This window comes from Mastigoproctus giganteus, chromosome 3 (genome assembly GCF_048544385.1).
Source record: "Mastigoproctus giganteus isolate SK-2022 chromosome 3, ASM4854438v1, whole genome shotgun sequence".
NCBI lineage: Eukaryota > Metazoa > Arthropoda > Arachnida > Uropygi > Thelyphonidae > Mastigoproctus > Mastigoproctus giganteus.
Window position 1 is genome coordinate 208672808 of NC_143577.1, and position 14404 is coordinate 208687211.

A 14404-nucleotide genomic window follows, 5' to 3' on the forward strand; every position below is an offset into this window, starting at 1 on the left:
CCATTACACTCAACCCATATTTCTGTTGTTTTGTAGTGATTTCCATTCACTCCACTGAATGACATCCTGTATGTGGTTTGTAAAAATACTAGAAAATTTCATCTTTATGTATATATAAATTCTGGATGAGTAAAATTTAAAAAAAAAAAATTTATTTATTCAAATAAAAGTTGTATCCATCATTTGATCTATTAAAAATTTGAAAACAAAGCTGCACAGTCTTTCCATGTTTAAAATGAGTTATGACATGGCAAATAAAATAAATTAAAAAATTACACTAACATTACAAAATACTTAACATACTGTATTATATATACAAGATTTTAAATTTTCTGGATTTTAGACAGGTCTGCCTAGTTTATTATTTTAACAGTTCCTGTTCATGTTATTTTATTATTTTTTTTTGAATGAATACAGAATTTCACCGGCTGTATCTCAGTATCACCCACAGTAGGTAAACAAATTACTGACACTGTGTGTGGGGAGGGGAAGCAATGCAACAAATACTCATCTGTAAATTAAAAGGTTTACAACAGCTTGTGCAATTATAAAAATTAAGGAATTTTTAGAATTTCACAGGTGGTAGGACAATTACACATTTATATTAATTCAAAATTCATGTTCTAATTAGAAAATTGTTTCCAGGAATCATATAGGAAACATTGTAAATCTCAAATTCCTGTTAAGTTTGGAGATACCAAGATATACATATGACATACCTTTACACAAATTTCCTTTAATTGGAAAAAAAAAATTAAGACAGTTACCATTTCAAAATGTTAAATAAGCAAATTATCCTCTATGGGAAATTGTTTATAATCACTTTTAACCAGGTTGCACTGCTTCTGTTGGAATGAGCAGCAGCCAGGAAAATGAGGTGCTGGGAATTTCAAGGACTGCTGAGAGTAATCATGGAACAAGCAAATACATGGGTTGCATTAGGGTAACTAAGAGTAAGAATAGGTGCATGTATACTTGCATGTACACCAATGCTAGAGTATAGTAAATAAATTTGAGGTGCTGGTGAAGACATCAGAGGCAGATATTGTTGGGATATAAGAGACGTGGTTGTTGTTGTTGTTATTTGGTTTTTAGGAGCATTAGCAACTAAGGCCATATTGCTCCGGGGATATGCGGTGGTCATTCCCTGACCTTTCCGCATCCTCCGTATTTGGTGGTCACGGGCTTGAACCCCGGTCTAATCAAGAAGCATGTGTTACGCACTGCTGCTCCTTCCCACCTGGCTACGGAGGCGCCAAGAGACGTGGTGTCACAGACATAAGGAATGCAGAATTGGAAATTGGGGAGTAGTGTGTACAGAAAGGGAGGAGGGGGTTGTGCTGTTAGTTAAGAAAAAAATCTAAGCAAGTGCTTGATTGATTGATTTGGTAGTTGTTGGCGCATCGGCTTCTGTGGCCATATTGCACCTCCCAAGGTTTTTTTGCAGTACTTTGATCCAAGCCCGAGGCGGGAATCAAACCCGCGACCTTTGGGTTGCCGGGCAGGTACTTTACCCACTCGGCTAGCCCGGTCGGCCTAAGCAAGTGCATCCAGTTGACATGGGTGGACAGCGCAGTTGACCGACTCGATACTTATCGAGTTTGGTGTGATATAATCACTTGGAAAAGAAAAAATGTGTTATAGGCCTAATGCACATAGAAATAGAGTTGACCAGTAAATCAGATTGTCTTATAATTTTAACTTCCCAGATAAAGAGTGGAACTTGTGGATTGGTGTCACACACACAAGCAAGCAAGACTTTGTGGATTTACTGGATACTTGTTTTCTACAGCAGCATGTTCGGGAGGCAACAAGAGGGAATAATCCTCTTGATCTGATTATCAGCAGTGATTATTCACGCATTAAGAATCTGCATATAGCAGATTCTTAAATACTGGCACCTAGTGGTTTCACTAGGTGCCAGTGATCAACAGTGTACTAACGTGGAATTTACTCAAAGATGTAACTACCATCAGGGGTAAAGGGGAGGGTTTCTGCTTTCATAAAGGTGACAGCAGTAGTCTCAGTTTTTAAATTCTATACAGTGGGACCAAGCCTGACATAGATGAGTGGTCAGGAGCATGAGTGCAGTTTGTTTGTTATTTGGTTTTTAGGAGCATTAGCAACTAAGGCCATATTGCTCCGGGATATGCGGTGGTCATTCCTTGACCTTTCCGCATACTCCGTATTTGGTGGTGACGGGCTCGAACCCCGGTCTAATCAAGAAGCATGTGCTACGCACTGCTGCTCCTTCCCACCTGGCTACGGAGGCGCCATGAGTGCAGTAACACTCTTTGAGAGGACCAATGTTCAAGCACATGACTGCTAAGTATGATTAATGTCTGCATTGACTGATTTATTGTAAACTCCACTGACCTAATGGTCATGCCAGAGTATAAACAATAAATTTTACAACAGCAAATTCTAAATGGGAAGCATTCAAGGAATTAATCTTGGAAGCTACCAGGCTTTTCATACCAACTAAGAAATACTGTTCAAGATTTAGACCTAAATGGATGTAAGATGAACTAATGACTCGAGCCAGAGAAGAAAAATGCATGAGATGCATATAAATTATCAGGAGACAGATGCCTATGGTAGATATAAGTTAGCCTGTACTCAAGTCAAAAAAGGAGGTTAGGTAAGTGAAGGCAGATGACAAGAAATTGTTGGCAAATGATCCAAAGAAAAACTTCTTTACTTAAGTAAACTCTAGAAGGGGATGAACCAGATTAGTCCACTTGATATTGATGGTTCGATTGTGGTTGGTTCTCCTCAGGTACAAACTGAATGAGTATTTTACATCTACATTCACACATGAGAGGAATTCTGTAGGGAAGTCGAGCCCAGAAACTTATCAAACTAACAGGGAGTTAAATGATTTTGTAATAACCGAGAGCAAAGTGGAGGAGAAATTTATGAAGTTAAACATAAGGCACCTGGGGTGGATGAGATCTATCCAGTTATATTAAAGGAGGCAGCAAAGTAAGCAAGCAGGCCTTTAAGCCATGATTATAAGGGCATCCTTGGACTCATAGGAGACTGGAAATGTGCAAATGCATCTCCAATTCACAAAGGGGGATCGAAAGGTGACAGGAGTAGACATTAGTTTAACTGCTCTTCTGGGGAAATAATGCAGTCACTGAGTTAAAAAAGCACTGCAGGATCATAGAGACAAGACTGTAGCTATAGTTCAAACACAGCATGGTTTTGTTAAGAGGAAGTCTTGTTTGACCAATTTGATTGGATACTATGATGTGGTCACAAAGAAACTGGATGCAAAAAAATAATTTTGATATCATATAATTGAATTTTAGGAAAGCTTTTGATACCATTGCATATGGAAGACTACTGTAAAAGTTGGAGCAGTATGGCATTATGGGCAAGTTGCTACAATGGATAAAAGGATGGCAAGTGGGAGAAGACAGAGTGGTAATCAATAGCCACTGCTCTTCGTGGACTAATGTTATTAGTGGAGTTCCTCATGGATCCATTTTGGGCCAATTGTTTTCTGTATTTTTCAATGATATTGATGAAGGTATATCAGGCTTAATGTCCAAATCTGCAGACGATACAAAGATTGGTAGGGTTGTTAATGACAGTATGCCACTGCAGCAGGATCTAGAAAAGTTGAGCATATCAGCTGAGAGGTGGCAACTGAAGTTTAACGTTGACAAATGCAAATACTGCTCATGGGTAGCAGTAACCCTAAGTAATGTACCAACTGTGTGGTACTACACAGAATAATATAAATGAAAAAGACATGGGTAGTAACTGTGCAGTCAGATATTAAGTTTTCTGACAGTGCAGCTCAACTGAGAGTAGCTCATGGGGTATTGTAATGATATATAGGAATTTTGCTAGCTGGAACAAGGTGATTATCCCTTTGTATGAGGCAATGGTCTGGCCACACCTTGAGTAATGTGTACAGGTCTGAAGGCCTCATTTTAGGAAAGATGTTAGGCTACTAGAATGAGCACAGAGAAGGGAAACGAGATTGGTGAGGGATACAAAGGGCTGCTGTTACCAAGATAGGCTGAAGTTCTGAAAATTGCAGTCTGGAGACTAGGCACCTGTGAGGTGATCTGATCAAGATGTATAAAGCCTTGAATGGTTTGAGTAAACTCAATGCTGATGGGATTCTTCCTCTTGCACAGATTCCACACCTGAGAGGGGGGGGGGATAAATTCAAATTGAGGAAAGCCAGCTGTACAATAAATATGTGGAAATTTGCCTTTAGCCAGCGGGTGGTCAATTGCTGTAACAAACTTATATCATTGTAGAAATCGACTGCTTAAATAAATTCAAGGCTGAACTAGACAAACTTTTGAAGTGAATGGATTGGTGAAACAGTTTATTTTTTTGGTTGATGCTATATAAACTTGCATCATATGTCTCTATTAATGCTAAGCAACAATGCAAAGTAATGTTAAGCTTAAAAGCAGTAAGTAAATCCACACACTTCATTAATTTGAGTCTCCTCTAAACCAAACTATGGGTACAAGCAAATGCAAACACGTATGAAAATATAATGGAACTTTTCTATTACGAACTTCTATTTAACGAATTTCTCTATATTAATTTTTTCGCAAAACATTGCACCTTGAAACAAAATCACCGATATAACCGATTATTAGTCTCTATAACTAATTTTTAAAAAATTAGCAAAAGCATTTTTGAAGATTTAAGAATTTACTGCTAAACAGCCACTCAAATATACAGCCTCCTTCCCTCCGAAATTGCTCATTAGCATCTGGAATTAATCATCCTTTTAGTGAACACATTTGTGGCCATTGACGTCCATAAGAGGGTCTGTTTCATTTTTGTTACAGTTATAAAACCAAATGGGTTTTCTTAAATGGTCACAAACTCTGCAATAAATAGGGTAATTTGTAAACTGATGTTGGCTAAGGGGAAAACGAAATTCGCTGTGGGAAAATCTTTAGTGGCGGCAATACATAGAATTCTTGTATAGTCGGTTTTTAGTAATGCCTACTAAATGACATTTGCTTCTCACCTCAACTCTACCAGGTAACCTTCCTGTCAATCATTATATGATAATTTTGTATATGTCCATTCTCATCTAACTGGACTCCCAGTAGATGGCTTTCATGAATTTTTTTAAATTTCTTCTAGAACGATTTGTCCTCAATCTATATGTTTTTTTTTTTTTTTTTTTTTTTTTTTTTCTGAAAAGAAACATACAGCATACATTAAACAAATTTTCTTTCATGTATATATGAATGAAAGCAGAAAAGAAATTCAGTCATATTTCTTAAAAGCGATTTGATAAGAAAGGTCATGTGATACTGTTGATTGACAAGAGAACGTCATCGAGTAGGCAGTACTAACAATTCACTATATGTCCAGCACAGCGAAGTTTGTGGTGGCTACCCAGTGTACATATCAGCAAGAGCTGTAGTAGAGTAATTTTTATAGTTGCAGAAACAATGTCAAAGAGAAAGTGTTTTAAATATTAATGATAAAGTCAAGATCATGATTATTGACCAGGATTTTAAGAAAAAAGATATTGCAGAGAAATATACCACACCTGCAAGCAGTTTATTTTAAAAAATCGAGAATCAATTTTAAATGCAATTGAAGGAGGAGCAGACAAGAAGCGAATTAAGTTGTGTATATACAAAGATGTTGATAAAGCTGTTCTAAAAACAAATTGTTTAAATTTGTTTTTGGTGCTGCAAATTTAATGCTTGCATTAAATTTGCAGCACCAAATTCTGTATGTCCAAGGGACTGTGCAAATTTAATGCTTGCATTAAATTTGCACAGTCCCTTGAACATACAGAATTTAATGCAAGCACTGGGTAGTTAGATAAATTTGAGAAGCACCACAGAATTGTGGAAAATGTTATTTGTGGAGAAAATGTTAATGTAAGCGAAGAAGATTGCAACAGTTGGAGGAACACCACATTAAAGAATATGAACCTAAGGATGTTTTTAATGCTGACGAAATGGGTTTATTCTTTAAATGTTTACCTAATAGAACACTTGCTTTTAAGGATAAATGTTTTGGCAGAAAACAAAGCAAAGAAAAAATCACTGTGCTAGTTGGAGCCAATATCACAGGAAGTGAAAAATTAAGACTTAGTCGTCGGAAAATCAAAAACCCAAGACGTTTCAGAGTCACAAAATCTTTGGAAGTTGACTACATCTTTAATATAAAAAAAAAAAAAGCAGAGATGACAAGTGATATTAAAACTAGACAAGAATATAACAAAATAGAAAAGAAAAATTGTGTTGATTACTGACAACTGTCCGGCACATCCTGCCAAGTGTGAAGTTTTTGTTCACACCTTGGCAGGATGTGCCGGCACTTTTGTGAAGTTTTTGTTCAGCCGTAACATCGAAACTCCAGTCAATGGACCAGGGCATTATTAAAAATTTTAAATTTCATTATCGGAAGAGAATAATAATGAAGAATGTCAATGCATTACAAGTAAATAGAAACTTGGAGGTTACAATTAACCTTGGAGATTGCATCACCGAACTGGCAAAAGTTTGGACAAAATGTCACTGATTACACTATTCAAAATTGTTTTTCGAAAGCAGGATTTGCATTGAACAACATAAGTCGAACAACAACCGAACAAGATGAACTACCCCTTTCACAACTGAAAAACTTTTGGACATTAGAATAGTCTGGAAACATAAAAAATGAAATAACACTGGATGGTTATGTAGTTCAAGATCTGGCTACAACAGAACATCCAAATGAAGATGAAATACTGCTGAACAGTGCTAATAGATGCAACCATGTTCACGAAGAAATTAACGATGCTGAAGATGCATCAGAACAACCCGTAGAAAAGCCAACTTGCAACAAAATGATTCACGCTTTTCAAACTGTTCATCTGGGTCTACAGTTTTGTAAAAATGTTCCTGATAATGTTTTTAATGCTCTGAATAAATTGAAGTTTTTGAGAATCACTTTTTTTTAAAATTCGCAAACGAAAATTACCGATTTTTTAAAATTTGATACTTACCGGCAAAAATAGTGTAAACTTAATTTAAATAAGTATGTTTTTGAAATAAAATACATTAAAAATAAATGTAGATTCATTTTCTAATTAGATAATTTCCAATAAAAAAGAATCTCTGTATAACTTTTTCATTGGATTTATCCAATGAAAAAAATTTGTCTAGTAATTAAGTCTGTATTTAATTACTAATGCCTTAACTGCTGGAAGCCACTTATATTTTTTAATAAAAATTACAGAGGAAACAAACAGGGATAAAGTCACTGGCTGTGTAGGGCACTTTTAACATGTTATAATATTTTTATACTCAAGGTATCAACAAAAACACTTTTTAAAAAGTATTTAGTTCCCTTTTGGGGCAAATAAAGCAAGCTAAACACCACTCAATAATTTGGCCCATGATATGTATGCAACATACATAATTGCAATTAGAACTTCCTCATAGCTTTTATCATTAAAAAAGCAGATAGAGATGAAACATCACTTCAGTAACAGTTTAATATAAGTCAAGTCATTACTTAAAGTAAACTGCCATAGTATTTTACCAATCAAATCTAATGCACAGCAGTAATGTTTCAGTTATTTTTTAAATAAAGCTAGCTTAATTACTGGAGAGAAATTTATTTGAAGAGCAAATATGAAAATCCAACTGGGTACCAGAAACAGGAACAAATACAAAGTGGTTAAAAAATAAAGCATTGCAGCCCTTACTGGTCAACACAAAATGTTACAAAAATGAAAATACCCAATCTTGACTAATTTTGTTGCTGAACACGAAAATCACAATAAAATTTGTCAATTGGCTCTTGTTTTCGATTTACAGTTGGGATCTCATATTAATGAGTTACTCTACATTATCAACTACAGCTCTCAGCAAAATGCATGGCAACAACTCAGTTTCAGTACCACCATACTCTTATCACGTGATTGGCAACTGTTGCCTCACTGTATCACATGGTAAGTCATTGTCACCTCAAATGCATCTTCAACTCTGTTGCAGTAATCCTCAAATACAGCCAGGTACTAGCTGATTTGTTCTCAGCTAACGGTTGTTCTCTATGAGATTCCTACTTTTTGCACAGTATTTGTATCGTGTAAGATTAATATGGCCTGTAATTGTGTGAATAGTCCGGATGACTTCTGTTACACATATGGAGAAGTCACATTAGTGTCAAGAACACATCCTCTTAACCTCAGCCATAAAAAAAAAAAGAAGTCTACTTCTTATACTTTAGGTGTAAAGTAGGCGACTAGGACAAGAACTGGGCTCTACACATATGCTCCACTACCTGTTCATCAAAACAACACATGGGTGAATCGAAAGGAACATTTTATGCCTTTTGCAGAGCCTGTGATATGGAAGGAGCCAACAAATTACATCAGACTGTTGCTTCTGTACGGTGCCTCCTATTAGAAAAGGGATGACAATGAAGAGAAAGAAAAGTGATGTACCACAATATACCATCTGCAATTCATCCTGTGCCTCAAGGTGAAGTACTACCTATTCTTGAACTACCTGACAGTTTTTCTATACACTGATGAAGATACTGATGAACATGAACTTGATATACATGGAGTACAGCAGCCATCTACATCAAGGGAACTACCATTTTTTCCAAACCTTTATCCTTCTGAACCACATAAGATCACAGAAAGTGAGCTTAATGACCTCATCAGGGATCTAGAACTGTCAAAAAATAAGGCAGAAGCTTTTGTCCTCAAGGCTATAACAATGGAATCTTCTAGATCATTCTGTAAACGTGACATTTCGTACTCGAAATAGACTGATAAATTCTAATAAACAGGTGAACTCAGTTTGTAAAGATGTTGGTCTAATCGCAGCAATGAACATGAGGCACGTTCCTGAAGAATGGAGACTATAAAAGCTTCCAAGGTTAGCCTTAAGGCTGTGTCGTTACACAATGGAAATATGCTGCCTTCAATACCTCTTCCATATGCCATCCACAAAAAAGAAACATACACATGGGGAACACCCTCTTAGGTGTACACTATCAGAAGTATGTGTGGCAGATGTGGTGATTTAAAGGTAATTGCCATTTTATTAGGACTACAAAAGGGTTACACTAAGTATTATTGCTTTCTCTGTGAGTGGGATAGTCATTCCAAGAATACACACTACAAGAAGGTTGGCCTTAACAAAAATTTTATAACACCTGGAAGGAAGAACGTATGAACATTTGAACCTCTAGTACATCCAAATAGCTTCCACCACTCCACATGAAACTGGGGCTCGTGAAAAATTTTGTGAATACTTTGGAAGTGAATAATCCTGCATTCACATACTTGCAAGAGAAATTCCCAAGACTTAATACAGAGGAGATTAAGGCAGGTGTTTTCATTGGTCTACAAATAAGGCAACTCATCAAAGATGAATTGAAGTTCGAATGTGTCCTTAGTGATAGCGAGAAATCAGCATGGGAAGCCTTTCGAAATGTTTCAACTGGTTTTCTAGGAAATGTTAAGGTTCACAACTACAGGAAGCTTGTGGAAGATCTCATTACTTCTTATGAAAAACTAGGGTGCAACATGTCATTGAAGATACATTTCTTGCAGTCACACCTGGATTTCTTCCTGCCAAACTGCGTTGCTATCAACAACAAACATGGTGAGTGCTTCCATGAAGACATCAGTGATGGAACAAAGATACAAAAGCAAATGGAGTGCTGCTATGTTAGCCAATTATTATTAGATAGTGAAAGGGGATGTACCCAAAGACGAATACAAGTGAAAGGCAAAAAGGTCTCATGTTTGATACAGGTATGTTCACAGCCACATTTTACTGCCATATAAATAAAAATACCATCTATAAATATAAAAAACTACTTTTTTCGAAAACAAGATCCAATCTGCCATCTTAAGCACTGTGTTTAGCACACCAAAATCTATAAAGTAAACTTACTTTCAAGCCTATAAAACAATGCATGACCCAAAATTTGTTCAGTGTAATAGGTGTATATTATTTTAATAAAATGTTGTGTATAAGCTGGTCAAACATAAGACAACTCAAAGACAAAATATAAAGGAAAATAGAAGACAATTATACAGAAGTGACAGAAGCTAATTTACTTTCATAAAGTTACATTACATAAATTTGTGGAGAATACATGTACACATTCAGGGCAGGAATGGTAACTACCAATGGCAGGAAAACTAGCACAGTGTTTTAACATCTATTCAAATTTCAGATTTTTCTTTAAAAATAATGAAAAATGTTTTTGCTTTCATTTATTCTATACAATGATATATGTTATGTAATGGTAAACATTATGGCAGCACTGTCAATTAAATCTAGTATTCTGTCATAATGCTTTACTTTACAAAGAAAGAATTCACTGCTAAACAAATGAACTTCACAAAAATTACAATTAAACAAAATATTTAGAAAGTATGTGTAATTCTGTGAAAGATTAATACAATTTTACAACCTGCATAAACAGACTAATAAGCAAATACTGAAATGATCATTCCCAGATGTATAAATTACCACACTTCCCACAATGAAAGATTACGTACACTTTAAATACTTCTCATTTCTAAGAGCATAGCCTTTGCAGGTGAGGTGATATAGAAATACAACAAAGATGATCTCTACAGAATGAGAATGTATTTCTTGATACTTGCCACTTGGTCTTAAATGTAGTATCCTCCATCAATGGATTACAAGTCCGTGAGGAGGGAGAAAGCCAACCACGTGGAAAACTTCCTTTAAACAAGCCAATAATTTTTTTTTTTTTTTTAATTAATGACAATCAAAACCTTAGCAGCATCCCGAACTCTGTGGTTTAACAGGTGAGCTTGGATTTATCTTATCTCCAGGTCTAATACCATCACCACCAGAAGTTTGAGGTCCCATTCGATTCTTTATTTCTGCTGCCATGGTCATAAATGCTTGTTCAACATTTGTGGCATTCTTCGCACTTGTTTCCAAAAAGGGAATGCCTAACTGGTCAGCATATTCCTATTTAAGAAAAGCAGGTGTACATATATTCAAACTCAAGTAGTTAATCAATTTCATCTTTAGCATATATAAAAAACTAGTTAACATCACTGTAGAATATATCAATCCTTATCAATAAAATCTCTTGTGTTTGTGCGTGTGTGTGCATGCACACTTGCATAAACCCAACAGACCAGATCAGAACAGGCTTATTTCCAATTTTGGGGGGAAATCTGGCCACAAATTCTTCAGTCCTCTGTGATAGCAAAGTGGTTCACCACCTCACTGTGGTCTGGAGGGATCAGGATTCATGTTCCACCAGACTGGAGGAATTTTAAAACAAGTTAGTTAACATATGCAGTGCATTAACTTTTCAGCACATAGCAATAACTTTTATATGTGAACTGGGAACGTTTCATTTCTGTGCATATGTCATGCTACCCATTCTTCCTCCAATCAATGCACAGCAACAAATAATATTCAGTGCATCAGCTAAAATATACAGTATAGGTATAATGTATGTAATATATATTATAAAAATAATAATTACCAGATTTCTATTAGTCCTGTTTTAATGAAGTTTCGGATAGCCTGACAAATCTTTCTAAGGCAGTCAAATATAATATGAAAATCCATCTACTAGGAGTCAATGTATTACACATGGACAAACTGACATGAAGAAAATAGGTGCTTTATGCATATGCTAACATGCCTAAAGTGGCCACAAACTAAAGATTAGCTGTATTAGCTAATCACTAGCAGAGGGAGTGGGATTCTCACATGAGTATTTCAGGTGTTCAGCTGTATAACATAAATCAACCCAGGAATATGCATTTATGCAGACACCCAAACAAGACAAACTGAAGCAGTACAGCCAAAGTAAGTGATGCACCAAAAACTACTAATGTTTGTTTACAGTTTGGAAAACATACACAAACCATTCAAATACTTTGGTAATGCCACTAACACCACAGGATAATAGCAGTTATGTGCATACCACTACAGCTCAATTCAGCAAAGCATTCTTGAAGGTGGGTGTTTCTGTGCAACCAGTGGACAACTATTAATTCAACTAGTACATGTACCAAGCAGGAGTCAAGAAAGCTTATGACTAATCCCTGATCTATATAAAGTAGTCCATTGCATGTCAGCAGTTACAGTACTCCTGAATACCCAAATAGAACTTCCAACACATTTCAAATTGAGCATTACATAATGTGATGAATGCTGCATTCTAACTCTTGTTTAAAGAAATTCTAACAGCATATTGGCAACTAAGATCACACTTTACTGAAATTGGATGATTAATCTGCTGGAAGTGGATACAGGAACTAATTCTGTTAAGATTTTTCCCAGATACATGTCTTTTCATTCCAAACAATATCTCTAAGAGAATCAGTTTGAGGATTCCTTGACACATTTGATGACTTTGGTCATAGTGCACCAGTTCATATGGTTTTTACAGAATATTATGTCTGTACAAGTATATTTATATACTTGTACAGACACAATATACTGTAAAAAGATACTGTACATATATACACTGTAAAAAAATATACTGTAACTGATAAACAAAAAATAACCACAGGAAATACCTATTGTACTCCACCTGGCACTAACAATGGTCCCAAATGAAGGTATTCAGAAATTCTTTTAACCTGATGGGATTTAAACCCAAATCTCTCCACAAGTGAGAAGTAGTGAACATGCTATACTATAACAAATGACAATTTGGGCAGGGAGAGGCTATGACATAGTTTACTTAATAATCAGCAAGGGTTTATAAAGCAACTGAAATTATTTCTATCACACCCCCACCCCAAATAACACTTTATAAAATTTTAATTTCTTGATGATATATGCCACCAAGTGGTCAAGGCCAATATTAGTAATTAACATGTGAATTCAGTATTCTAAAAGTGTGAAAATACTCTTTCTTCAACTTATGGTTACTAGATTCATTATTTTTGTTATTTTATTTGGATTAAGCAAGTGACATGCAGAAAGACAGACAATACAAGGAATGATCAAATTATTATTAACCACTTGTCCAAGTTGCCCATATACAGTATGGGCAGATGCACTGATCAAAAATTGATTTGCCCACATGTGGTAACATGTGCTGTGCACTTGAAGAAATTTGTTTTGAATACAAAAAATTTTTAAACAGCTTGTGTGATCTATGTGTAAAACTTTCTTTTATAAACACAATTACATAACTGATTATACAGTAAAATCTCATTAATACACTCAGTTTATACCAAGTGCTCGTTTATGTGAAGCACATACCATTCCCCTGCGAAAGGATAGTCTTTTCTATGTAAATATATTCGTTTATTTCAAAATTCGGTTATACGTATTACAAAGTTGATTTTCACCATGTGAAAAATAAATATTGTCATTTTGTATGTTTAATACAAATATTGGTAGAGCGATCTGATTACTGCCCCCAGCCACCTGGCTCCCTACTTCCCAAATGATGGCACAGACTAGTTAGAAATTAGTTTTGTGTAAACAAAAGTAATTTATAGTAGCTACATCAAGTGCACTCTGAAAAACATCTTTCTGAAGGATGAGTTGTTAAATTAACAAAAGAATAAAAAAAAAGTTTTTCTAAGTTGTTTTTACATGCACTCCCTCGCTCTCCACAGGAATAAGGTCAGTTGCAATTGCTACCCTAGTTCAACGTCTTTTGCTATCATATACGAAAATATTTTTTGTGCCATTTTATCTGAGCTGATGCCGTTTTCGGAACTTGTCTTTAAATTAATTTAAAATTTGTTTATATTAAATCTTATCTAGCAGTGTTATGGTGACAAAACATAGACTGACAGAATTAAACCTGGAAATTAAACTAAAAATTATACTGCTAGGATGAAAAGAAGCAAAACGGACATTAGAAAGGAATACAACATCCCTTTACCTACTTTATCTACAATACTGAAAAACCGAAAAAGACTTGAAGTGTGACACTGGAGCAGCAATGAAAAACAGAAGACGAATTCATGGTGCAAAACACAAATTGAAAGTTTTGTTACAAGGAGCTTGAAACAAAGCTTTTCTCTTCAAGTAGTAAACAAATGTGTGCATCTAATTTGCAAATATCAGGTCCAATTTTGCAAGAAAAGGCAAATTATCTAGCTCAGCAACATGGGATTAGCTGACTTTCATCAACCGGTGAAATACCACCACTTTGCTTATTGGAGGCTTGAAGTGGTGAAACCCATGTTTAGTCTCTAGAGCAAAGTTTCCGGCATTCCCCTCCCCCCATACTTCTCCTTCCCATGCACGGTACTAAGTACTATAGGTTTTGATACCTTTCGTGTTTGGGGTTTTCATTAAAAAAAAAAAAAACTTTCAATGCAGCAGAAAAGATTTAAAGATAGGAATAACTTTGTTTCAGAAAACGTTTGCAGTGTATTTGCATTAGTCAACAAAGAAAAGGCAAC

At 35.5% G+C, this 14404-nt stretch overlaps 1 protein-coding gene across 1 annotated transcript in view; it reads right to left on the minus strand.

Moving 5' to 3' along the window:
• Positions 1-10062: 10062 nt before the first annotated feature.
• Rab1 (RAS oncogene family member Rab1) overlaps positions 10063-14404 on the minus strand; it is a 79855-nt gene continuing 75513 nt past the window's right edge. The window contains exon 7 of the mRNA XM_090369602.1: positions 10063-10976. Coding sequence (XP_090225728.1) covers positions 10776-10976 — 201 coding nt within the window. The 3' untranslated portion in view covers positions 10063-10775. The remainder of the gene's footprint in view (positions 10977-14404) is intronic.